The sequence below is a fragment of the Balaenoptera acutorostrata genome, chromosome 21, assembly GCF_949987535.1.
Source record: "Balaenoptera acutorostrata chromosome 21, mBalAcu1.1, whole genome shotgun sequence".
Classification (NCBI taxonomy): domain Eukaryota; kingdom Metazoa; phylum Chordata; class Mammalia; order Artiodactyla; family Balaenopteridae; genus Balaenoptera; species Balaenoptera acutorostrata.
In genome coordinates this window covers 15,946,493-15,971,850 of record NC_080084.1, presented here as the reverse complement: position 1 = coordinate 15,971,850, position 25,358 = coordinate 15,946,493, and the positions used below count along the sequence as shown (strand labels likewise).

The 25,358-nt window shown below is 38.7% G+C and overlaps 1 protein-coding gene across 1 annotated transcript; it reads right to left on the bottom strand.

Annotated features, from left to right (window-relative positions):
- Positions 1–4,256: 4,256 nt before the first annotated feature.
- SARAF (store-operated calcium entry associated regulatory factor) lies at positions 4,257–23,823 on the bottom strand. The gene is made up of 6 exons (XM_007174053.3): positions 23,489–23,823; positions 14,090–14,268; positions 10,128–10,545; positions 7,693–7,822; positions 6,905–7,059; positions 4,257–5,083 (listed from the first exon to the last, which is right to left on the bottom strand). Exons 1-6 carry the CDS (start codon positions 23,589–23,591, stop codon positions 5,058–5,060), a joined length of 1,011 nt encoding a protein of 336 aa, XP_007174115.2. The 5' UTR covers positions 23,592–23,823; the 3' UTR covers positions 4,257–5,057.
- Positions 23,824–25,358: the final 1,535 nt, after the last annotated feature.

Here is a 25,358-nt window from a genome sequence, read left to right as displayed (position 1 = left end):
TGGGCAACCTTGTCTTGTTCCTGATCTTAGTGAAAATGGCTTCAGTTTTTCACCATTGAGAATGATATTGGCTGTGGGTTTGTCATATATGGCCTTTATTATGTTGAGGTATGTTCCCTCTATGCCCACTTTCTGGAGAGTTTTTATCATAAGTGGGTGTTGATTTTTGTCGAAAGCTTTTTCTGCATCTATTGAGATGATCATATGGTTTTTCTCCTTCAATTTGTTAATATGGTGTATCACATTGATTGATTTGCATATATTGAAGAATCCTTGCATTCCTGGGATAAACCCCACTTGATCATGGTGTGTGATCCTTTTAATGTGCTGCTGGATTCTGTTAGCTAGTATTCTGTTGAGGATTTTTTCATCTATGTTCATCAGTGATATTGGCCTGTAGTTTTCTTTCTTTGTGACATCTTTGTCTGGTTTTGGTATCAGGGTGATGGTGGCCTTGTAGAATGAGTTTGGAAGTGTTCCTCCCTCTGCTATATTTTTGAAGAGTTTGAGAAGGATAGGTGTTAGCTCTTCTCCAAATGTTTGATAGAATTCGCCTGTGAATCCATCTGGTCCTGGGCTTTTGTTTGTTGGAGGACTTTTAATCAGTTTCAATCACAGTGCTTGTGATTGGTCTATTTATATTTTCTATTCCTTCCTGGTTCAGTCTCGGAAGATTGTGCTTTTCTAAGAATTTGTCCATTTCTTCCAGGTTGTCCATTTTATTGGCATATAGTTACTTGTGGTAATCTCTCATGATCCTCTGTATTTCTGCAGTGTCAGTTGTTACTTCTCCTTTTTCATTTCTAATTCTGTTGATTTGAGTTTTCTCCCTTTTTTTCTTGATGAGTCTGGCTAATGGTTTATCAATTTTGTTTATCTTCTCAAAGAACCAGCTTTTAGTTTTATTGATCTTTGCTATCATTTCATTTCTTTTTCATTTATTTCTGATCTGATCTTTATGATTTCTTTCCTTCTGCTAACTTTGGGGGTTTTTTGTTCTTCTTTCTCTAATTGCTTTAGGTGTAAGGTTAAGTTGTTTATTTGAGATGTTTCTTGTTTCTTCAGGTAGGCTTGTGTTGCTATAAACTTCCCTCTTAGAACTGCTTTTGAGGCATCCCATAGGTTTTGGGTCATTGTGTTTTCATTGTCATTTGTTTCTAGGTATTTTTTGATTTCCTCTGTGATTTCTTCAGTGATCTCTTGGTTACTAAGTAGTGTATTGTTTAGCCTCCATGTGTTTGTATTTTTTACAGATTTTTTTCCTGTAATGATATCTAGTCTCATAGTGTTGTGGTCGGAAAAGATTCCTGATACAATTTCAATTTTCTTAAATTTACCAAGGCTTGATTTGTGACCCAAGGTATGATCTATCCTGGAGAATGTTCCATGAGCACTTGAGAAGAAAGTGTATTCTGTTGTTCTGGGATGGAATGTCCTATAAATATCAATTAAGCCCATCTTGTTTAATGTATCATTTAAAGCTTGTGTTTCCTTACTTATTTTCATTTTGGATGATCTGTCCATTGGTGAAAGTGGAGTGTTAAAGTCCCCTACTATGATTGTGTTACTGTCAATTTCCCCTTTTATGGCTGTTAGCATTTGCCTTATGTATTGAGGTGCTCCTATGTTGGGTGCATAAATATTTACAATTCTTATATCTTCTTCTTGGATTGATCCCTTGATCATTATGTAGTGTCCTTCTTTGTCTCTGGTAATAGTCTTTATTTTAAAGTCTATTTCGTCTGATATGAGAATTGTCACTCCAGCTTTCTTTTGATTTCCATTTGCATCGAATATCTTTTTCCATCCCCTCACTTTCAGTCTGTATGTGTCCCTAGGTCTGAAGTGGGTCTCTTGTAGACAACATATATACAGGTCTTGTTTTGTATCCTTTCAGCCAGTCTATGTCCTTTGGTGGGAGCATTTAACCCATTTACATTTAAGGTAATTATCGATATGTATGTTCCTATTACCATTTTCTTAATTGTTTTAGGTTTGTTATTGTAGGTCTTTTCCTTCTCTTGTGTTTCCTGCCTAGAGAAGTTCCTTTAGCATTTGTTGTGAGCTGGTTTGGTGGTGCTGAATTCTCTTAGCTTTTGCTTGTCTGTAAAGGTTTTAATTTGTCCATCAAATCTGAATGAGATCCTTGCTGGGTAATCTTGGTTGTAGGTTTTTCCCTTTCATCACTTTAAATATGTCCTGCCAATCCCTTCTGGCTTGCAGAGTTCCTGCTGAAAGATCAGCTGTTAACCTTATGGGGATTCCCTTGTATGTTATTTGTTGTTTTTCCCTTGCTGCTTTTAATATTTTTTCTTTGTATTTAATTTTTGATAGTTTGATTAATATGTGTTGGTGTGCTTCTCCTTGGATTTATCCTGTATGGGACTCTCTGTGCTTCCTGGACTTGATTGACTATTTCCTTTCCCATATTAGGGAAGTTTTCAACTATAATCTCTTCAAATATTTTCTCAGTCCCTTTCTTTTTCTCTTCTTCTTCTGGGACCCCTATAATTTGAATGTTGGTGTGTTTAACGTTGTCCCAGAGGTCTCTGAGACTGTCCTCAATTCTTTTCATTCTTTTTTCTTTATTCTGCTCTGTGGTAGTTATTGCCACTATTTTATCTTTCAGGTCACTTATCTGTTCTTCTGCCTTAGTTATTCTGCTATTGATTCCTTCTGGAGAATTTTTAATTTCATTTATTGTGTTGTTGATCGTTTGTTTGCCCTTTAGTTCTTCTAGGTCCTTGTTAAACGTTTCTTGTGTTTTCTCCATTCTGTTTCCAAGATTTTGGATCATCTTTAGTATCATTACTCTGAATTCTTTTTCAGGTAGACTGCCTATTTCCTCTTCATTTGTTTGGTCTGGTGGGTTTTTACCTTGTTCCTTCATCTGCTGCATATTTCTCTGTCTTCCCATTTTGCTTCACTTACTGTGTTTGGGGTCTCCTTTTCGCTGGCTGCAGGTTTGTAGTTCCCGTTGTTTTTGGTGTCTGCCCCCAGTGGGCAAGGTTGGTTCAGTGGGTTGTGTAGGCTTCCTGGTGGAGGGGACTGGTGCCTGTGTTCTGGTGGGTGAGGCTGGATTTTGTCTTTCTGGTGGGCAGGACCATGTCCAGTGGTGTGTTCTGGGGTGTCTGTGAACTTATTATCATTTTAGGTGGCCTCTCTGCTAACGGGTGGGGTTGTGTTCCTGTCTTGCCAGTTGTTTGGCATGGGGTGTCCAGCACTGTAGCTTGCTGGTCATTGAGTGGAGCTGGGTCTTAGCATTGAGATGGAGGTCTCTGGAGAGCTCTCGCCGATTGATATTACATGGGGCCAGGAGGTCTCTGGTGGTCCAATGCCCTGAACTCGGCTCTCACACCTCAGAGGCTCAGGCCTGACACCCAGCCAGAACACCAAGACCCTGTCAGCCACAGGGCATAGATAACTGTGCTAAAAATCTGACTGGTATCTTGGATATTTCTTTGCTGGGCAATTTATCCCATTCTGCGTAGGTGTAACTAAGCTACAGGCCTCTAGTTTCAAAAATGCAGGCACTTAACAGGATCTGAAGGTGAAGTTTTCGGTCCTCTGATGTCAAAAGGTCACCAAGCCAGATACTTGCGCATGCCACCATGAGCAATTCTATGTCAGGGAAAATACAAGCTGGCACTGCTCTCCAAAATTACCCATAATTTTCAAGAAAGCAAGAATCCTGAAACCCATTGGTTAAGGTACAATGACTACTGTAGGTATAAGAATTAGTAGTATCTACACAGATATAGAGAACAAAATAGTGGTTACTAGTGGAGAGAGGGGAGAGTGGAGGGGTAATATAGGGGTAGGGAATTAAGAGGTACAAACTATTAGGTACAAAATAAGCTACAAGGATATACTGTACAACACAGGGAATAAAACCAATATTTTATAATACCTATAAGTGGAGTATAACCTTTAAAGATTGTGACTCACTATATTGTACACCTGTAACATTATTATACAGCAACTGTACTTCAATAAAAGAATTAGTAGTATATGTAGTGATAATAACAACACAAATCTGTTCTTGTCTTTCCTAGCAAAATAATGAAGTTTAATGAGTATAACTTGGAATTCCTGAATTTAGGCTTTTTGTGTGACCAGTAGCTAAGGCAAGACTATCACAGGAAATTACTGTTTAGGGAGAGAGAACTTCTGCATGAACCCCCTTTCCTTTGGGGAAAAAAAGGTAAAAAAGTCACACAAATTTGTGTCAAGGCTGGTAGAAAGAAAGAATAAAACTGTTTGTTTGTTTTTATTTTTTCTGTCATTTTAATGTAAGATTGACACAGACTGCTACAACATCTGAGATTCCACAGAGAACTACATGCTTCTGTTATTAGAAAACCTTTGCTGAAGCACTTGAACTTTACTTCTTAAAAAAATGAATATGGAGGCTTCAAGCATTTTTGTCAGCACACTGCCATTCACAACAACCTTCTAGATACTTAGTTTCTACCTTTTCCTAAAAAGGTAGTTCTCACTTACCAGAACCCCACACACCACGGACAGGTTCAAAGCTCCTGAGCTCAGAAGTGATCAAAACACACAGGGAAGTATAATTAGTAGTCCAAAGTTTGGTTTAAATGTTTGAAGAACAGCAAACACCCAATAACACATACCAAATAGATTATTATCACTTCTACGATGTAATGAATCAACAACTAAAACCACCTAAGACTGAAAATTTCTGTATTCAGTGTCTATTGGTATAAAGCCTTCATTCTTAATGCTTCTTATGGCATCACAGGTGTTAGAAATCACACAATACATTCTCAGCATTCTACAGTAGTCATCACTTTCAAAAACTATAATATACATCTGCGTGTTACACAAACATACGATTCTCTACATAAGCATTTTGTCCTATGTCAACTCTTAGCCTCAAATAACAGAATACAAAAAGCTATACAGGACAAAACACCACAGAACTTTTGCATATTCCCTTTCCCCAGTTGTTAGCAAGGGGCACGTTTTATAAGAGAAAGTGATGAAAAATCAGAAGTTTTGCATCCAATGTTTGACCCCAACTTTTTACTTTCTTATCGTCTTCTGGTACCACCATATCCTAGAATGAGAAGAGTACATTTTATATTAGTTTTTTTAAATGCATTAGAATTGCTTATAAAATTACAACAGTAATACATGTTTATTGTTAGCAAATGGTACGAGACACGAGGGAAGAAGGAGAGAATGAGCTTGTGGACCAGGGCTGCAGGACTCAGTGCATCAACTCCCCACAACAGCCCTTCCAGCCATCCAATCAGCATCAAGTCTGCTAAACACACACACGCTTGCTGGGAATAACTTTTAGTCAAGAAACCAAAGATATGTTCTGTGCTGGGGCCAGCATGGTACAGGCAAGACCCAAAGTCTGAGCCAAACAGCAGAGAGGCCAGTGGAGCCTAAGCCAGGCCCTGCTACCTCTCACGACTCCAGCGGTAAATAGAAGTAACATGGGGGAGGGTCACAGACTTTTGATGGTAAAGGTTACCTAGGCACCCCCAGCTCCCCCAAGACGCAAACATGCTAACAGACAGGTTACAAGACCACAAGTGTTCCCATCTGGAAACTCAATTTTTCTCAGATCTTCCTGTAGGTTATTTGGTAATGTCTTATGATTTTCTTCACATAAGTCCCATACATTTCTAGTTGATATATACAGTTTCTTACAATTCTTGTTTCCACTGAGAATTAGTTTTCTTTTGTCACATTATGTCCTACGTAGTTACATTTTTATATATCTTCTCAATCATTACCACCTTTTTCTCCCCCAAAGCAACCACTATCTTAACATCTAACACCACAGATTAGTTTTGCTTGTTTTTAAACATGTATATTGATAAAACATGAATGTTGCAATCATATTGTACATATTCTTGTGTGTCTGGCTTCTTTCTTTACATCTGATAAATTTATCCACATTATCGCATACAACTATTTTCTTATTCTCACTGTTGCACAGTATTCCACTGTATGAATATAACTCAATTTATTCATCCATTTTACTGCTGGAAGATACATGGATTTCTTCCAGTTGAAGGCTATTATGAATAAGAATGCTACAAACATCCTTGTACTTATCTTTAAGTGTAAAAGTGTACGCACTTCTGTTACTACGTATTTGTGAAACTGCTGGATCTTGAGTATGCTTATGTTCAGTTTTAGTAGGTAATGCCTAACAGCTTTTCAAAGTGATCATATCAATTCATTCACACCAGCACTATGAGAATTCCACTCTGACATTTTTAAACATATTTAAATATATTTTCTGTCAATTTCAAGAATTATTCATTGTTCTATAACTTCTTCCCTCTGCTGAAGAAGACAAATCCAACCCGCAGCTATCTATCACCGCCTCATTATCCACTACCTCCAATTCTCTGCTAATTAGCTAGATATTTAACTCCAAATAATTTGTTTTTTTATATTATATCTCTGCTTCTTTACAAAATTTCCTCTTAGCCATTGCAATAAACATATTTTTGACAATGATTTAAAGAATGGCTCAATACATTTTTATTGAGTTTTACCAAATTGAAAAGTTCAACCTTCTACCTAGAAAATTCCCATTTTAGAGCTTAAAGGACCCCTAGAGATTAACCAGAATTAAACATACATGGAAACCAACGTCCAGGAAGGTTTAAGTTAAAACCTTGGTTAGTGACAGACATGAGTCTAAACCAAATTTCTGTTTGAGTTTTAAAGAACAGAAGTGGGAGGAAAGAATGGATCTGAATTATATTTTAATCTCAGTTAATTGTGCAACTAATATTTCTGGTGGGTATACCACATAAAACCATGACTGCTAAATGTATAGTTAATCATCTAAGTTCCAAATTGTTTCTGTACTTTACTGAATAGGAACTTCTTGACTTTTTGCTCTCACCTGATGCTGTTCTGGTTCTTGGCTCTGAGCTTGAACACGCTGAATAGCTTCCTGGGTCTCCATGAAGTGGTGAGTAGGCACGACTATTCCACGTGCTGGAGTATGAGGGAGGGTAGGATGGGTAGTACCACGAGTCAGAAAAGGGTGTTGCTGCTCTATAAAGACAAAAGTGTGTCAGGCATTTTTCTTGTGACTATTATTTTTAAATACCCTCCTATTCCTAAACCATCAGAAAACAATTTGTATCAAGTGTTTTTTCCTCAGTGTTCTGGTATATTATGATTAACATAAAATAAACACTGTTTTATATTTCTGCCATTCTTATGGTCATTGCTGTGAGGAAAGAAAATGACAGGCAATAAAGGTTCTTTCTTTCTGAATTCGCATTCAAATACAATCTAAACTTAAACCACTATTTAAACTGAAGACATTCCAAAATCTGGTCGCAAGCTCTTTCCACCCTTGCTTCTATCATTCTCCAACCAAACCAGAATGCCAACTGTGCCCCAAATGTTGTGTTCTTTCCTGCCTTCTCAGATGTCGAGTCAACAGTCTTTCTTCTAACTCATATCTATAAGCATGACATGTGAAAGAAAACAACACATATAATATTGATCAAAGCACAGATGGCATTCCTTCCCCATCCCCAGAGAATCTGATTTGATAGGGTAATGTCACCATAATTTATTCTCCTTAACAAAACAAATCCAGTCAAATTGTAAGCAAAACAAATAAGTTTCTAAAGAAAGGCTGAATTAAAGAGCAGGTAAGATAAATGCAAAGCCTACCTATTGCTGCCAAACAAATATCCTAATATTCCTCCAGTTCCCAAGCCAGTCCAGAACCCTGGTCCTGAATTTTCATGTCCTTGTTGTCCAGTGAAAGCACTGCCAAAACCAGAAGTTGCACCATGCGGTCCTAAAAACAAAAATGATTATGCATCCTCTCTTAAACCATAGCCTACAGAACTAAAGATAATATGACATTTCAATTGTTTCATCTGTATGCTTTAATAATAATACTCAGGGGACTTCCCTGGTGGCACAGTGGTTAAGAATCCGCCTGCCAATGCAGGGGACCCAGGTTCCAGCCCTGGTCCAGGAAGATCCCACATGCCACGGAGCAACTAAGCCTGTGCACCACAACTACTGAGCCTGTGCTCTAGAGCCCACAAGCCACAACTACTGAGCCCGTGAGCCACAACTACTGAGCCCGCGAGCAACAGCTACTGAGCCTGCATGCTTCAACTACTGAAGCCCGCACACCTAGAGCCTGTGCTCCACAACAAGAGAAGCCACCACAATGAGAAGCCCGCGCACCGCAACGAAGAGTAGCCCCCGCTCCCTGCAACTAGAGAAAGCCCGCACACAGCAACGAAGACCCAACGCAGCCAAAAATAAATAAATAAAATAAATTTATTTTTAAAAAGAATAAAAATAAAAAATAATAATAATACTTCAACTTATAAACAAGTTGTATTGAGAAAGTGTATTTATAAAATACTGGTTTATAACTAAGGAGCACCTGCCTTTCCCACACACAAGGAAAAGGAGGGATATGTTTTTAGGGCAGGGGAGGGTGGTTTCTTCCCGTAAGGTCACATCTGCCCTGCTCCAGATCAGCTACTAGAAGATGACCCCACGTGTCAGAGCTACTTCCTTTCTACTGTGTGGACATGTCTAGAAGCTCCAGGTTGAGAGCTGTACCTGAGTGTCTAATGGAGGAATCCAAGTGGAGGATATTTGTTAGTTGGGAAGTCGGGTCTTAAAAGGGACCAAAAAAAAAAAAATCTTCTGCTCAGAGGAAGTTTTTCTTAAACTGCTGTATCATATACATAAAGGGAACTGTGCTAATCCCACATGTACAGCATAATAAATCTGTATGTATGTACCCATGCATGTAATCACTACCCACATCAGTAAAACCTTTCTAGCACCCAGAGACTCCCTCACGACAACTCCCAATAGATACCCACCCATGTCAGAGAGAAGCCGACTCTGACTTTTCTCACCATACTTTGGTTTTACCCATTCTTGAACTTTTTATAAATAGAATCATACGGAGGTACTCTTCTGGTGTATCATTATGTCCATGAGAGTCGACCTCCACCACTGCATATATCAGTTTTGTTTTTGTTTTTTCTAAATTTATGTATAGTAGTCCAATGTGTGAAAAAAAAAACAATTTGTCTCATTCTAATGTTTACGGGCATTCTATTTCCAGTTTTTGGCTGCTGTGACTACAGCTGCTGTGAACATTCTTGTGCAGATCTTTTTGTACACACATGCATGCATTTCTCTTAGGTATGCAACTAGGAATGAAATTGCTGGGTCACTGGATGGCGTATGTCTAGTTTCAGTAGATACTGACAGTTTTCCAAAGTGTTTTATCATTTTAACTCCTTCCAGCAAGTTCCAGTTAACTACATCCTTGCCATTACTTGGTACTCTGTCTTTTTAATGTTAGCCATTAAGATGATTAAATGGTGGTTAATTAAGAACTCAGGTTTTAATCTGCATTCTCCTGAAGACTAATGATGCTGAGCACCTTTTCAAATTTTTATTGGACATCTGGATATCTTCTTTTACTATAAAATGGCTGCTCAAATCCTCTGTCCATTTTTTAAATTAGGTTGTCTGTCTTTTCTCAGATTTGTGGGAGTTCTTTATGTACTGTAGATACACATGCTTTGTTTAAAACATGTTTTACAAATACCTTCTCCCAGTCTGTGGCTTGCCTTTTCACTCTCTTAATGTTGTCTTTGATGACTAGACATTCTTAATTTAAATAAAGTCTAATTTATCCCTGTTTTCTTTTTGGCTGGTATTTTTTGCATTCTAAGAAAGTTTTGCCTACCCTGACAAATATTTTCCTATGTTTTCTTCTGGAAACTTAATTGTTTTACTTTTATGTTGAGCTCTGTAATACTCAGTGAATAAAATTTTGTGTATGGTGTGAGACAGAGTTCAAGGTAAATGCTTATTACCACATCTGATCAAGTTTGATTGAGATGATTTGCAGTTTAATCATGCATCCTTAAAATAGTAATCACAATTAACCTTATAGAGAAACAGAACAGAAGAGGTAAAAGAAGTCGAAAGTAAAAAAAATAAGACAAATCTGCTTTGGTTTCCCAATGCAACCATTTTCTATATCAGAAACCAGCACAGGATTCACTACCTGACTTCTACCCTACTTACTGCCATTGCCTAGGAAAACATACCTGTGAACTCAGACTTAAAGCCTGCAGGAGAGGGTCCTGCAGAGTTGGTGAATCTCTGATAACGATGGGAATGTGGAGGATACTCAGAATATGGTGGAGGAGAATCATGACCATCACTAAGGAAGAATTTATAAACTCCAAAGGCAAGAGCAAGTAGCACCACGATGGTAAGCACTCCACTGATGCTACAAGATTCTCGGGAGTACAACTTATTATAATAATCAGAGAAAGAGTTAAAGCCATGGCTTTTTCCAGACTCTCTCAATTTCTTCAGGCCAAGTTCTGTGTAATCTAAGTGATACTCCAAGCCACAGGAACCTCTCAGTACATACTGGTCTTCAGAGGATTCATAGCCTTCACAGCTCACCACAGTTTTTCCAAATTTGTACGCGATATCTAAATCGGTCTTACATTCCCACTGTGAAGAAAAGTAGAAACAGGTTATTAGAACCAAAAGATATTTTTTTCATTTAATATACATTATTTGCGCTAAATAGCTGTCATAAAACAGCAAAATGAAGCAAGGGAATGATAATCAAAATTCAGGACGAGTATTTCTGTGTTGGGGGAGGGCAAACCAGGGGCTTCCAAGATACTGGTGATATTAATGTTCTACTTAAGCTAGGTGGTGGGTACATGAGTGCTCATTTTATTACTATTTTTATTCCTTACATATAGATGTAAAGAATTCTTTTGTACATATTAAGCATTCCCTAATTTATTAATTTTAAGCAAATTTTTTAAATGTCAATTTTTTAACTACTGTTGAAGATGCTTTCTTTAAAAATAGGGGTTTTTTCAACATTAAGGCTCAAATATCAGCATATTTTGTTGTTGTTGTTCTACACTATTCCATTTTTTAAATAATGAATATCTGGTAGCTATTGATATAACCTTCTGAGAAAAACTTCCTATACAAATTCTATAAAAACCATGGACTACCTTTCCCAAGGTCCAATCCAATAAGTAATTTTCTTAAGTTTTTTTAAAAAGACATTTAGAAAAACTGCAAAAAGAATCTATGCTAGCCTCAAAATTTTCCAGCTTAAAAAAAAAGCCCAGGTCTAGTTTGAATTCTATAACTATTTTGAGCTGAGTAGGTAATATGCTTCTCTAACAACATTAAAAAAGATATAAGCCAAGATAGATCTGATTGGTTCCATTGCTTTTCTCTTTTTTGGACAAATTATCTTCCTCTTTCAAACTTCAGGTACACTGTATCAGCTTTATTCAGATATAATTCACATACTAGACATTCACCCATTTCAATGGTTTTTAGTATATTCACAGAGCTGTGCAACCATCATCACAATCAATTTCAGAATATTTTCATCGCCCCCAAAAGAAATCTCATCTCCCTTAGCAGTCACTCCCTGTTTCCCCCCAAGTCTCCTAGCTCTAAGCAACCACCAATCTGTCTGCAAGGATTCCCCTACTCTGGACATTTCATGTAAACAGAATCATACAATACGTGGTCCTACGTGACTGGCTTCTTTCACTTGGCAGAACGTTTTCAAGGTTCACACACGTTGTAGCATAAATCAGTGCTTCATTCCTTTTTATGGCTAAATAATATTCCATCGTATAGATATACCACATTTTGTTTCTTCATTCATCAATGATGGACGCTTGGGTTGTTTCTACTTTTTGCCTTTTATGAATAACGCTGTTACAACGTTTAGTATGTTTCTGTGCAGACACACATTTTCAAGTCTCTTGGGTACATACCTACGAGTGGAATGACTAGGCATTCAGTAACTCTATGTTTAAACCTTTGAGAAACTGCCCGTTTTCCAAGGTGGCTGCGCCATTTCACATCCCTAACAGCAGTGTATGAGGGTCTCTCCACATCCTCACCAACACCTGCTACTACGCCTTTCTGACTACAGGCATCCTGTTGGCTAGGAACTGGTATCTTCCTGTGGTTTTGACTTGTATTTCCCTGATGCTGCACACTTTTTCAGCTAATGATGTTGAACATTTTTTCACATGTTTATTGGCCAACTGCATATCTTCTTTGGAGAAATGTCTAGTCAGATGCCTTACCCACTGTTAAATTTGGTTATATGTCTTCTTACTGAGTTGTAACAGTTCTTCATATACCCTGGACACAAGTCCCCAATCAGATATATGACTGCAAAAGCTTTCTCCTATTGTGTGTGTCCTTTTCGGTTTCTTGATGGTGTCTGTTGAAGCCCAGAAGTTTTTAATTTGGATAATATACAATTTTTCTATTTTGTTGTTGTTGTTCTACACTATTGCATTTTTTAAATAATTTTATTTGGAGGAAGATTTATAAGCTTGTTGATTCAGGTAAATAAAACAACCTCAATCTCTATCGGTATTTCATGTCAATTGTCATTTCCTTAATAGCATATACTAAAAGTGGCTTCTAATTATTATATTTATACTCTTGGAATTAGAAGAAGCTCTCTCCTGCTACTAAACATAAGTCAATGTATGACGTCCTCTATACTTCCTTGCTCATGCCATTCATTCCCTTCTCTATCTCTTCAGCTCTAAAAATGTTATCCTTCCTTACTAACACAGTACATATGATACTTTCTTCTTTAAGTCTTTCCAATCCCTCCAACTGGACGTGACTTTACAATACTTTGTTGGCACTTAGATGTAATGTGAGTGCTTGTCTTATCTTTTCTCCTAGGAAGAGAGTTTCTTGAGGGTTGTGACTCTATCATTCATTTTTGTATAATACTGTTTAATATATGTTTAATGAATGACTTTGCCGTTAGTATCTTTTTTCCATCAAGACTGAAAAGTAATATAAAATTAAAAGTAATTTCAGCTTTAACCTGAAGATTCTGTGATTCGGTTAGCAAGACTAGGAAAAAAGGTTGTGAAATACATATCACCAAGCAAATATGAACTCTCTCCCGGAACTGCATACACTAGGCACAAAGGTTGTATCAAACAAGCATCTCACTCTGACGGAAGGGAAAACTGTCAAAGCAAGTTTCTGGCCGAATGACCAACCATCTTAAATCCTTTCTGAAAGCAGGCAGAATACAAAGTAGAAATCTATTAGTATTGATTTAAACTGAATTCACTTAAAATCTATTCCACTTCTAAAGGATAATAAATTTTGGAGCTTCAAGGAGGTGGTCTATCCTAAGTACAAAATGCCAAAGACCTGAAGACAATAAAGCCCACTGAAATGCTTTCATTCATAAGTAACCACCCTCAGTTCTAAAACAACTTTAAAATCAGGCATTTGGGGCTTCCCTGGTGGCGCAGTGGTTGAGAATCTGCCTGCCAATGCAGGGGACATGGGTTCGAGCCCTGGTCTGGGAAGATCCCACATGCCGCGGAGCGACTAGGCCCGTGAGCCACAACTACTGAGCCTGCGCGTCTGGAGCCTGTGCTCTGCAACAAGAGAGGCCGCGATAGTGAGAGGCCCGCGCACCGCGATGAAGAGTGGCCCCCGCTTGCCGCAACTAGAGAAAGCCCTCACACAGAAACGAAGACCCAACACAGCCAAAAAATATATAAATTAATTAATTAATTAATTTAAAAAAATTAGGCATTTGAAGCACAATAGGGACACATGAACCCCACCCCCACTTACAATCCACAATTCCTTATCATCTTAACTTTATTTTTTAAGGATAGGTTGGTATTCTTTGAGGAATGACAGAGAAATGACAACCAAAAGAAATCCCCTACCCCCCACCCCCAAGTATATGAAAAGTTTTGAAAATTTACTAATGTCTTATAAGAAAGTTTTGGTATAAAGATTACAATGAATATTTCCAGGCTTTAAAATCAGTTCATTTCTTTCAGAGGATGTTTCTTCCAGAGACCGAATCATTGATTTATATTTATATATTTTAGGTAACCTGAGATTTTCTATATGTACTTCCACAAAATACTGAATAATGTCTCAATAAACACTTCACTGAAGAGGATTCCATTTAGACTGCCATCAACATAAAGAGTATTACCTGTACATCATAACCATCCCAGCCTTTGTTCTGACACTGTATGACTTTGGGGGTGTAAGAATCACATCCAGCTGTGCCTCCGACACATTTCAACTGCGGGATCGGATCCAACCTACGGGAAGTAGTATAGCGGTCATAGTGGAGGGTAAGAGCTTTTATATCCCGCAACAATATTCTGTCTGAAACGGTAAGAACACAGATAAACAGATGGTAAATATCTTGTCATATAGAAAGATTCATTCTAGTAAAACTCGTCATCGAAAATACTTTCAAAAGTAAGGGTCTTGCTTGCCTTTTGAGGATGACTAAGGAAGAGAAAATGGAACAGTTTCCCAAATCCCAAAGCCATCGCAACAACCTTCAGGCCCTTTGCACAAAAGTCAGAAAGTCACTCCTTTAAGGTCTCCCTTCATTTCAGGATTGATGTCCCCTAAACTGCTTCTATATCATAAGTTCTACATAATTTTTGCAAAATCAGAACCAAAAGTTCATTAACCTGAAACGTTGTACTACTGTATGACAATTGACAATAATATCAATGGTTAATTAAAATAGCAAAACCTATACATGAATGTTCCTGAAGCACATTTAATGACTTAAATGTCTGTCAACAGATGAACGGTTTAATAAAATTTTGGCCTATTCACAAAGTGGAATATTCTACAGCAGTTAAAATGAGTGAACTAGAATTCATGTATCAGAATAGAAATAGTAAAAACATTTTAAGCAAAATGCAAGTTGTAGAATGTTTAGTAGGTTAGCTTTACATAAACCTCAAAAACTGGCAAAACAGCACTACGTATTGTTAAGGTCTATACGTGTATATACCAGTGGTATGAAAACATGCATAGGAATGACTAAACACCAAGTTCAGAGCACCTCTGAGGTGAGAGGGAGAGCAGAGACTTTTGCTCTCTATCCCTAATGTTTTATTACTTTGCAGGGGGAGGTTTGCTTGCAAATATAGTACAAGGTAAAGATTCAATAAAACTGGGTGGTGAGTACATGGGTTTTCATTGTGTACTTCTGTGGGTTTAAATATTTTAAATATTTCACAATTTTAAAAATTAAAAAGTTAAACTATTTCACAAATTAAAAATCATATTGGGGTTCCCTGGTGGCGCAGTGGTTGAGAATCTGCCTGCCAATGCAGAGGACACGGGTTCGAGCCCCGGTCTGGGAAGATCCCACATGCCGCGGAGCAACTAGGCCCGTGAGCCACAATTACTGAGCCTGCGCGTCTGGAGCCGGTACTCCGCGACAAGAGAGGCCGCGATAGTGAGAGGCCCGCGCACCGCGATGAAGAGTGGCCCCCACTTGCCGCAACTGGAGAAAGCCCTCGCACAGAAACGAAGACCCAACAGAGCCATAAATAAATAAATAAACAAACAAACAAAAAAAAATCATATTGACAAAGCATATTTAAAAAGAAGTCAAAACAAGGAAATTACTGCCGGCATTGATGTATCAATACATAAATGAATTTTGAAGTGTTATTGGAAAATGAATAGTCTTCCTACTTATCGTTCTCAGATTATGATGGAAGATACCGTGGATTGGTTCACTCAACATCCATTTTGCCCTCAAACTGGTATGACTTCTTGCAAAGCTAAAAGACTCCTAAAACCTCTTGCAGCTACAAATCCCAAACGTGATTTCGGTTCTGTCAACCGGAGGGACTTAAGCGAGATCTGGAGATCAGAGCTTAGATTCAGACTGTGCTCAGGCTAGCAGGCAGTCATGGGGGCTCGGGGTTTTCCTGACACTGGCCAGTGCTCCGTAATTAGCGTCGTGGATGCCGAGAGGCTTGATGTGAGCCATCCAGTGTTCACTGCTGCAGATGAGCAGACATGACTTTCCACCATTTTGTCAGCACCCAATTCCCTATATTCAACCTGTCAAATTAGCAAAATTTGCTGCCTCTCAAATTCCACTGAAAGTACAATAAATGAATTGTTTTGCTGATGTGAACAAACAAGGTCAGGCAAAACAGAAAAGGAGATGGTAACAGAATTTTGGAAGATGAAAGCAGATGGACCAATAGTTAGGTGGCTAGTCCTAAATGTAAGTCAAGTGCCAGACCAGCAGGTGGGAAAACTGAGAACCAACCTGACACACATAATGGAATCCCTAAAAGCAACAGGAAATGGCAGCTCTTGAATTGGAGCTGACTAAAGCAAGCACTACAAGGTGAAAGCTGCTTGAGAAGAAGCTACATCCCTAGATGGTCTCCCCAGCTCTTTTCATTCATATATATATATATATAATATATATATATATATATATACACACACACATATATACATACACATATACATACATATACATATTTCACAATTTTTTTAAATGTGAAAGTAACACTTTTTCCTTTTAAAAAGAGAAATCCATTCTTCCTCCAATTTCCCATTTCTGTGATAACCAAAATTAGCAGCCTGGTCAGTACCTTCTTCTTGCTCACACAAACAGATACATATACAAGAGTTGTTTTGATTTTTGTTAGTGTATTTTTATAAAATCGAATCATACAGTGCATATTACTCTTCACATGCTTTTGCACTTAATCAGACATCAAGGATATTCCCTCACGTCAGCAAATACAGATCTTAATTATATTTATTTACCAAAAAAAAGAGCTTAATAAATTTGACTAAGCTGAGACTTACTGGTCACCCTTCTCTCACCAAAATACAATAAAACTAGAAATATAATAATATAAAGTAATATAATAACATATAAAATAGTAAAAAGACAGCTGAAAACCAATAACAAAGAAAGGAAAATTGGGTTACAGCAATCAAAACATATCTGTAATTAAATCTATAATAATGTAAACAGTAACACAGGATTAGGAAAATTGATCATGTGCACAATGTATAAAAATTAATCCCTGATGGTTAAACACTTACCATAAAACAAACAACAAATTAAAAATACTAGAAGAAAGCACAAAAAGAAAGAATATGTTTATGGTCCTGGGATGGGAAAGATCTTAAGATACCAAAAGCAAGACTGACCAACAAGATAGTGACTATACTTGGCAAATCATGTTCAACCTATGAAAACCCAAGAATCCATAATAATACTCAAAGGGAAAGCCAAAAACTCACTTGTCTATACTTAAAGTGGTTACCAATTACCTCCTTAGTTTGAAAACTAGCAATTAATGATTTTAAATTAAATGTTTATCCTGACTTTCCAGCCAGAACCATAATCTGAAATAGCCTCAGTTGATAAGGAAAATCTCAACTTTACTGAAGAATATCAATCAATAAATGCAGAAGAAGTGACAGAATTAGAAAAATCATCATCTTACAACCCCTAAAGAAACAGATTCAGAAAAGGATTAATTAGTTTTAAAATCATTAAGTGAATGGATATTGGTATGGTGCCAAGTAACATTACACGGAGTGCTTTCTAGTCATAAAAGGGGAAAAGTGTAACTTCACGGGGGAGAAATAAGCCACTGTAATCCACTAGTCAAACTTAGCACTGCTAATGGTATAAAGATCGATATTACACCATCTCCTATGATGTAATCCCCAGAAGTATTTAATATGAATCTAATCAATCCTTTGGACCTAGCATTCAGTTTACTAGAAATACAGGGAAGGAAAAAAAAAGCTAAAACAATGTCATGAGAAAACAGAATCCGGAACGTAGGATATTCTAAAGGACAACTGGCCCAATCCCTTCAGCAAAGCAGTAGCATTAACAAAAAAGACCATTCTACATTTTCAAAAGACTTAAGGGATAATTCAGTCAGATGCAATGCCTGGTCCTGGAGTGGGCCCTGGTTTGAACAAACTAGTTTAGACATTTTAGGGACAACTGTGATATCTGGCTATGGAATGAGTAATTAGTTGATATTAAGAAATTAGGGTCAATTTTGTTCGATGTAATGTTATTTTTACTAGGTGGGGAAAAGGTCATTAAAAAAAGGCTTATACTGAAGGATTTAGTTATGGCCTATCATGATGCCTGTAACTTACATTAAAATATATCAACATTTTATTTTATTTTATTTTATTTTTTTTAAAGTCTTTTTTTTTTTTTAAAGATTTATTTTTTTATTGATTAATTGATTGATTGATTGATTGCTATGTTGGGTCTTCGTTTCTGTGCTAGGGCCTTCTCTAGTTGTGGCAAGCGGGGGCCACTCCTCATCACGGTGCGCGGGCCTCTCACCATCGCGGCCCCTCCTGTTGCGGAGCACAGGCTCCAGACGCGCAGGCTCAGTAATTGTGGCTCACGGGCCCAGCCGCTCTGCGGCATGTGGGATCTTCCCAGACCAGGGCTCGAACCCGCGTCCCCTGCATTAGCAGGCAGACTCCCAACCACTGCGCCACCAGGGAAGCCCTCAACATTTTAAAAAAGAGAGAGTTGAAAGAAAACAGAGAATATAAGATTAATGACTTTCCATCAAAACTTAAAATATTTTCCCCAGAATTCCTCCAGTAGACTGACGAGAATGACTTAGTGTCAAGGGATTCTAATAAAATGAGTATTTGGCTTTTCCAGTAGCTATGTGGAGGAAGACAAGGAGAAGAAAGTAGAGAACAGCTTCTGAGTAATCATCCAACAATGTCTGTCACGCTTGGTACAAAGAGTAGTAGAAATAAACATTTTATTTAGAGTTGTTGGACCTACAAAATCCAAGAGAACTTCCCAAAAGACAACCCTGCTATATTAAGAGAATTTGACAAAACGGCTGGATATTTTATCAATTGCCCAAAGGCAAAAGCTTTTTCTATAATTGTAATGTCCGATTACAAAAGAAAATGTAAAGTCTATCTCAAATTAGTGACAAACTACATACATCCATAAAATATCTAGAAATAAACTTAGGGTCAATATGTGATCTATATAAGAAATATATATATATAACAGAACCTAAATAAGTTTAATGCACTTCCAACCAGAAGCCCAACTGGGCTTTTTTGTTTTTTGCTTTTTTTTTTAAATTTATTTTTGGCTCTGTTGGGTCTTCGTGGCTGCGCGCGGGCTTTCTCTAGTTGCGGCGAGCGGGGGCTACTCTTCGTTGCGGTGCGCGGGCTTCTCATTGCCGTGGTTTCTCTTGCTGCAGAGCATGGGCTCTAGGCGCATGGGCTTCAGTAGTTGTGGCATGTGGGCTCAGTAGTTGTGGCTCACGGGCTCTAGAGCACAGGCTCAGTAGTTGTGGCGCACGGGCTTAGTTGCTCCGCGGCATGTGGGATCTTCCTGGACCAGGGCTCGAACCCGTGTCCCCTGCATTGGTGGGCAGATTCTTAACCACTGTGCCACCAGGGAAGTCCCAACTGGGCTTTTTTGGAACTAGAAAGAAATTATGTTAAAGGCTTATGGAAAAATTAATGTCTATAAACAGCCAAAAAAAATTTTGAAAAAGAATACATTGCTTTAATAAGCAAAAAGGATATATTGTACAGCACAAGGAAATAGAGCCATTATTTTGTAATAAGTTTAAATGGAGTATAATCTATAAAAATATTAAATTGCTATGTTGTAAACATGACACTAATATTGCAAGTCAACAATACATCAATTTAAAAAAAAAGAATGCATTGTTTTACCAAATAATAAAGCTTACTATAAAATTAAAATAATCAAAATAGTATGGAATAGTAACAGAAACAGACAAGTGAACTGTGAAACAAAAGAAAGTCTAGAAATAAATCCAGATATATGTGGAAATTCAATACAAGATAAAGTGGGTTTTTGTTTTCTAGGTGTTTTTTTTTTTTATCAAGCATCACCATATTTTATTTATAAAACGAAGCACAATAGCATCCTTTACCATTGACAAAACTCAATATTCTGCACAACTCTTTCTGCCCTGCTTAGCCTGTGTGAGGAAAGACAAATGATGCATCTCAAACCCACAAGTAATTTAAAAAGTAGAGTAAACTGGGTCTGAGTTACAACGAGTTGCAGTAGCCTCAAGTGGGATCTCAGTAATACTGTACAGAATAGTGATTCTGAGAGACTACTCCTTAAATGAAAGGAAACTCTTCTCCAACCAGCAAAAGCGGGCTTTTCAATTTAGTGGAAAAAGGATGTCTTCTTTAATAAATGGTTTTGTCATAACTGACTACACAGCTAGAATAAAATCCACCTAAAGCTATATAAAAATTTAATTCCACATGATCCAAATATCTAAATTTCCAAGAACTATACTAAAATAAAATATGCTATATTAAACTCAAACTACCTCCTAATAAATAAAAAATTGTAACAATGAAAATGTTCAATGGTTTAAAAAATCAGAATATTATTAAACTAAATAATGGGAAAAATAACAACTTGAATTTGTTGTAGCAGGGCTGAGATAATGCAAAGAACACTGAACTAAATTCCCACCACCAACTTGCTGTATGACTTTAGCCAAGTCAATTTATCTGTATAGAAATTACCTGTAAAGTTAAAACGATATCAACCTTAAAACTGGTTGTGAAGTTTAGATATGATTTACTAAAATTATGTGGCAGAGTACTTGACACATAATAGGTGATCAAGTATGATAAATATTACTGAGAATGTTTAAGGAGCCATATACCTATGTGTTATCATTACCATGCCTCTACAGCATCTTTCCTCCCTAGAGATCCTAAAGGTTGCTATGTTTTGTGTCACCCAGAATACATATGTTGAAGCCTTAATCCCCAGTGTGATGGCATTTGGAGGCAGGGCCTTTGGGAGGTGATTAGTTTTAGATGAGCTTCTGAGGATGGAGCCCCAGTGATGGGATTAGTGCCCGTGTAGGAAGAGGAAGAGACCAGGGCCCCCATCCACCCACTCACCCCACCTACCCCCACCCCGCCCCACCCCCACTCTTGTTATGTGAGAACATAACAAGAAGACAGTCATCTGCAAAGCAGGAAGAGGGCCCTCTCCAGACACCAAACATGCTCGCACCTTGATCTTAAAACTTCCCAGCCTCAGAATGCGAGGAATAAATGCTGCTTACCACCCAGTCTGTGGTATTTTGTGATAGCAGCTCGAACTAAGACAAGGTCTAAGAACAAAATGCTCACAACCTTACTCCACTAGTACATCAGTCAAGGGTGACACAGAGTTCCCTGAAGTCCAGACTCACAAATCGAAATCCACTTGCAGGTCTCAAACTTAAGATGAACAAAACCAAACTCCCCCAAGCCTGATTCTCCCACAATCCCACATCTCAGGAAACGGTAATTCCATCCTTCTAGTCACTCAGACCCAAAACCTTGGAGTTATCTTTGTCTTCTCTCCTCCTCTAACCCCTGTATCTAATCCCTCAGAGTATCATGTCAGCTCCACCTTCAGAACAGCTGAGAAGCCCACCACTCTCACCAACTGCACTGCTTTCCCCCCCCGCCACCAACCATCACCACTCTCGACACTTACTGCACAAGCAGTCCCTTCACTGGCCTCCCAGCTTCCCCCCACCCACTCTCGCTCCCACAGTCTGTTTTCCACAGAGCAGACAGAATGTGCCTTTAAAATACAGATCATATTTTAAAAAATATAGAATAGAATAGAATGGGATAGAATACAGGTCATAGCAGACCCGTCCCTTCAGGGTTCTCATCAAATGTCACCTTAACAGTGACTTCTTCCCTGACTAATGTATATTTTGAAAATCCCTGCTTCTGCCTGCACACCCTGCCCTCCTTTCCCTGTTTTATCAATGTCCAAACCACTATTCACAATATGACATGCTATTTACCTGATTTGTTTATTTTCTATTTCTCCTCAATAGGTGTAAACTCCAGGGCGAAACACTGTTTCGTTCACTGCAATATTCCCAACACCCAGAAGAGTGACAAATACAAAGTAGCTCAATAAAGAATTGTGAAAATTTTTAGGTAATCTCTTTAGAACTGGCACAATTTTTTTTTTTTCTGGACAAATTTTTGCTTTATGTTAGCTAAAGACAAAGTGAGTACAACCAAAGTCAAACAAAAGACAAATGAGGGACTGACTACTGCTTGATAAAACTACTTGATAAAAACTAAATAAAATGCCTTCATAAAATAGTTCCTCAAAAGAAATTTAAGGCCATGTAGTTTGATTGTGTTTACTCTGCAAAATATTTTGGTGCCTTTTGTTCCAGAACAATAGTTTTATAGAGTAGGTACACAAAGAGCTACCAGGAAAAGGTTCATCATTAATTTAAATTTGGCTCTGTTTTTTTATTCCCCTGACTCTTCATCTGTAAACCTCCTTTTTTTATTCAAGAATTGATTGAGGGTTCAACTAATGTTTTAATCCAGTTTTTAAATTGTAATTCTGATCAAAGTCTCCTCTCTATATAAAACTTTCTAGAAATACATAAGGAAAATGTACAGACATTTAAATCCAACTTGGCTTTTTATTAATTAGTAATAAAACATCCACATCAAAGGAGTACGCAAAATCAAGTACTTACAAATAGCACCTTCTCTCTCATTTTAGCATTTAAGAATAAAAATAAGAAGCAACAGAAATAAATCTGTTGCTTAAGTTCAAAATCACAGGCATTTCCTATCACCAAATCACGACTGCAATATGGGTACACTTTCCATGCTTTAACATCTTTACTCCCCAAAACAAAAATGATGTTTTCATTGTTTGAAAGTCATTTTTTACATCACTCCAACTTAACAGCATGCATCATTTATTAAATGGAAAACTGTATGTATGTATGTATACATATATATACACACACATATGTATTAATTACATGGAATATTCTCGATCCCATAAAAATTCGTTAGACAATTCTAATAACATAGTCATATAAAAGAACTTTTTTTCCTAGAAATCACTTATCGTGTACCATCACAAAAAAAAATTTTTTTTAATTCAACAGGAGAAGCCGGTGTAACGCAATGTACGTCACTGTAATGGTCAGAATAAGCAGCGTGAGTTGTGCTCACATAAATAGTACAGTTTATGATTCTGCTAACCTACCTCCAAGGTTTGCAGCCCTGTCCACTGTGACTCAAGGACTGCCGGTGCCATGGTAACTGCCAGGTACAGCAACAGGCAGCCATGACAACAGTCAGCGACGATGACATCAGACAGTTTTGACAACAAAGCAAGATGCGCAGGTGAGGGTCGAGCTTTCCAGCCAGACCCAGGGAATGAGGGCTGTAGCCCGAGAAAGAAGAAGGTGGGCAAATTCTGGGAGTCCAAGCAAGGGAGAAGGGAACGTTAACAACACTAGAGTAGTCCCGCCCCGCCCACTCCCCAACAGTCCACACTCGTCCAGGAGGACGTCTGCGAAGAGCAAAGAGGTCAGGCAAGGGCACAGATGAACAGCGAAGAGGATGGAAATGAGGAATTAGGGTAGAAGGGCTCAAGGGGCGGCGAACAGAAATGGTGGAGCCTCTTAGCGCTGCCTGAAGGCAGCAGGAAGGGGGGAGTGAAGGCAGCACTCACCAGGGTCGTGCCAGCCCCGGGCAGAGCCCGCGATCAGCAGAAGCAAAAGGAGGCTGAACAGAGCGCAGCGTCCAGCCGCTTCCGGCCCGCCGGCCGCCACCATGGCGCTCGGTGAAGATGGAGCGCGGCTGCCGGGAGCTCGCGGGCCGGAACCCTGGCTGCGGAAGGCCGCGCACCGCTAAGCACCGACGCTGGCAGCTTCCGCCGCGGAGAAAGGAAGGTCTAACGCAGAGCCCCTACCGCAGGGAAGGTCCGTGCGCCAGTCTGACGTTACTACAGCAGCAGCGCTTGGGGGAACTGGAGTGGTCGCTGCTGTCCCCGCCCCTGGAGCCCAGCGCGGCTGCGGGCGGAGTCGGGGGCGGGGTGCCGCCGTTGAGGGCGGAGCTAAGGGCGGGACGCAGAGGCTGTGGGCGGGGCCTAGGGCCGCCCTCCTGATGGTTCAGCGCGAAGACTGAAAGCATCACAACGCAAAATCTAAGTGTAGTCACGTTATTTACAAAACCTTAATAACCTTCCCGAGGGACGCTACTGTGCCTTACTCAACTTCACGTCTTCAGCAACTAGCATAGCGTCTGGCGCATGATTTGTATTCCATTAGTTTGCTAAATACAGAGTGGATTTGAGAGAGGCAGCACGGAGACGCTCAGAACCTTTACGTATTTCCTTCCACGTGGAGACAGCGGGAATTTACAAGATATCCGGAGGAGAAACTACCACCTAAATAAAGAACCAGCCAGGGAAAACAGTTAAGAGTGCATAGGCATTATCTTTGAGGTCTGACAGTCCTCAATTTCTCTCCTTCATTCATTCATTCAACAAATATAGGTTGAACGCCTAGTATGTGTCTGGCGCTGTTTTCAGCTTGGAGTATGCAGACAAGGTCCCTGTACTCATGGAGCTTACACTGATGAGAACTAAGACAAACAAAATTAAATAATAAATTAATAAACAAAGATAATAGTGATAAGTGCATTGATGAAAATAAAACAGGGTGATACAGTAGAGACTAGGAGCCAACTTCAGGGAGGACCTTGCTGAGGAAGTGATTTTGAAGCTTTGAGACCTGAATGATGAGAAAATACAAAGATCGGGGGAGAGCCTTCACCGCCTGGGGAACAGTGGATGCAAAAGCCCTAAGTTTCTGTTTTGAGGAACATCATTCACTAATTTGATTAACACCTTTATCTATTTAGCACCTAACAGTACCTAACAGTACCTGCCAGGCACTGTTCTAGGCACTGGGGATACAGCAATGAATAAAACAAAACTTAGGTGTTGGGGGAGGCAAACAAAGCCAGGGTAACTGAAGGAAAGTAAGTTTGGGGAAGAGTGGAACAAGAGAAGGCATAACAGTGGTGGCTTGGAGTGGGACCAAGTGGGACTGGAATAAAGATAATAGAGAACTCTGGTCTCTACATGTTAGGTTTGAGGTGACTTTTAGGAATCCAGGTAGACATGTCAAACGGACACTTGGATATACAAGTCTGAATTTTAAAGCCAAGGTAAACCTGGTAGTTATGCTATCAAAAAGAAGACAGTGTTTAATGCCACAGGAAGAGATACAATTCATAGGGAGAGAATTTAGATATAGCAAAGACGGAGGCCCAGGACCAAATTAAGAGAACACTAACATTTGAACCTTGAGCAGAAGTTCCTAGAAAGAGTCTGAAAAGAAATCTCTGGTGAGGTATAAGAAACAAAGAGGAGAACAGTGGTATGGTAGTTGAGAGAAAGAATGGTCACCAGTGTCCACTGTTATTGAAAGTTTGGATCAAAAAGTGACCTTTGGATTTTGAAATGTAGAGGTCACTAATTACCTTAAAAAGAGAATTTCTGTTATTTGAGATCCCATCAATTGCCATGTACAGTT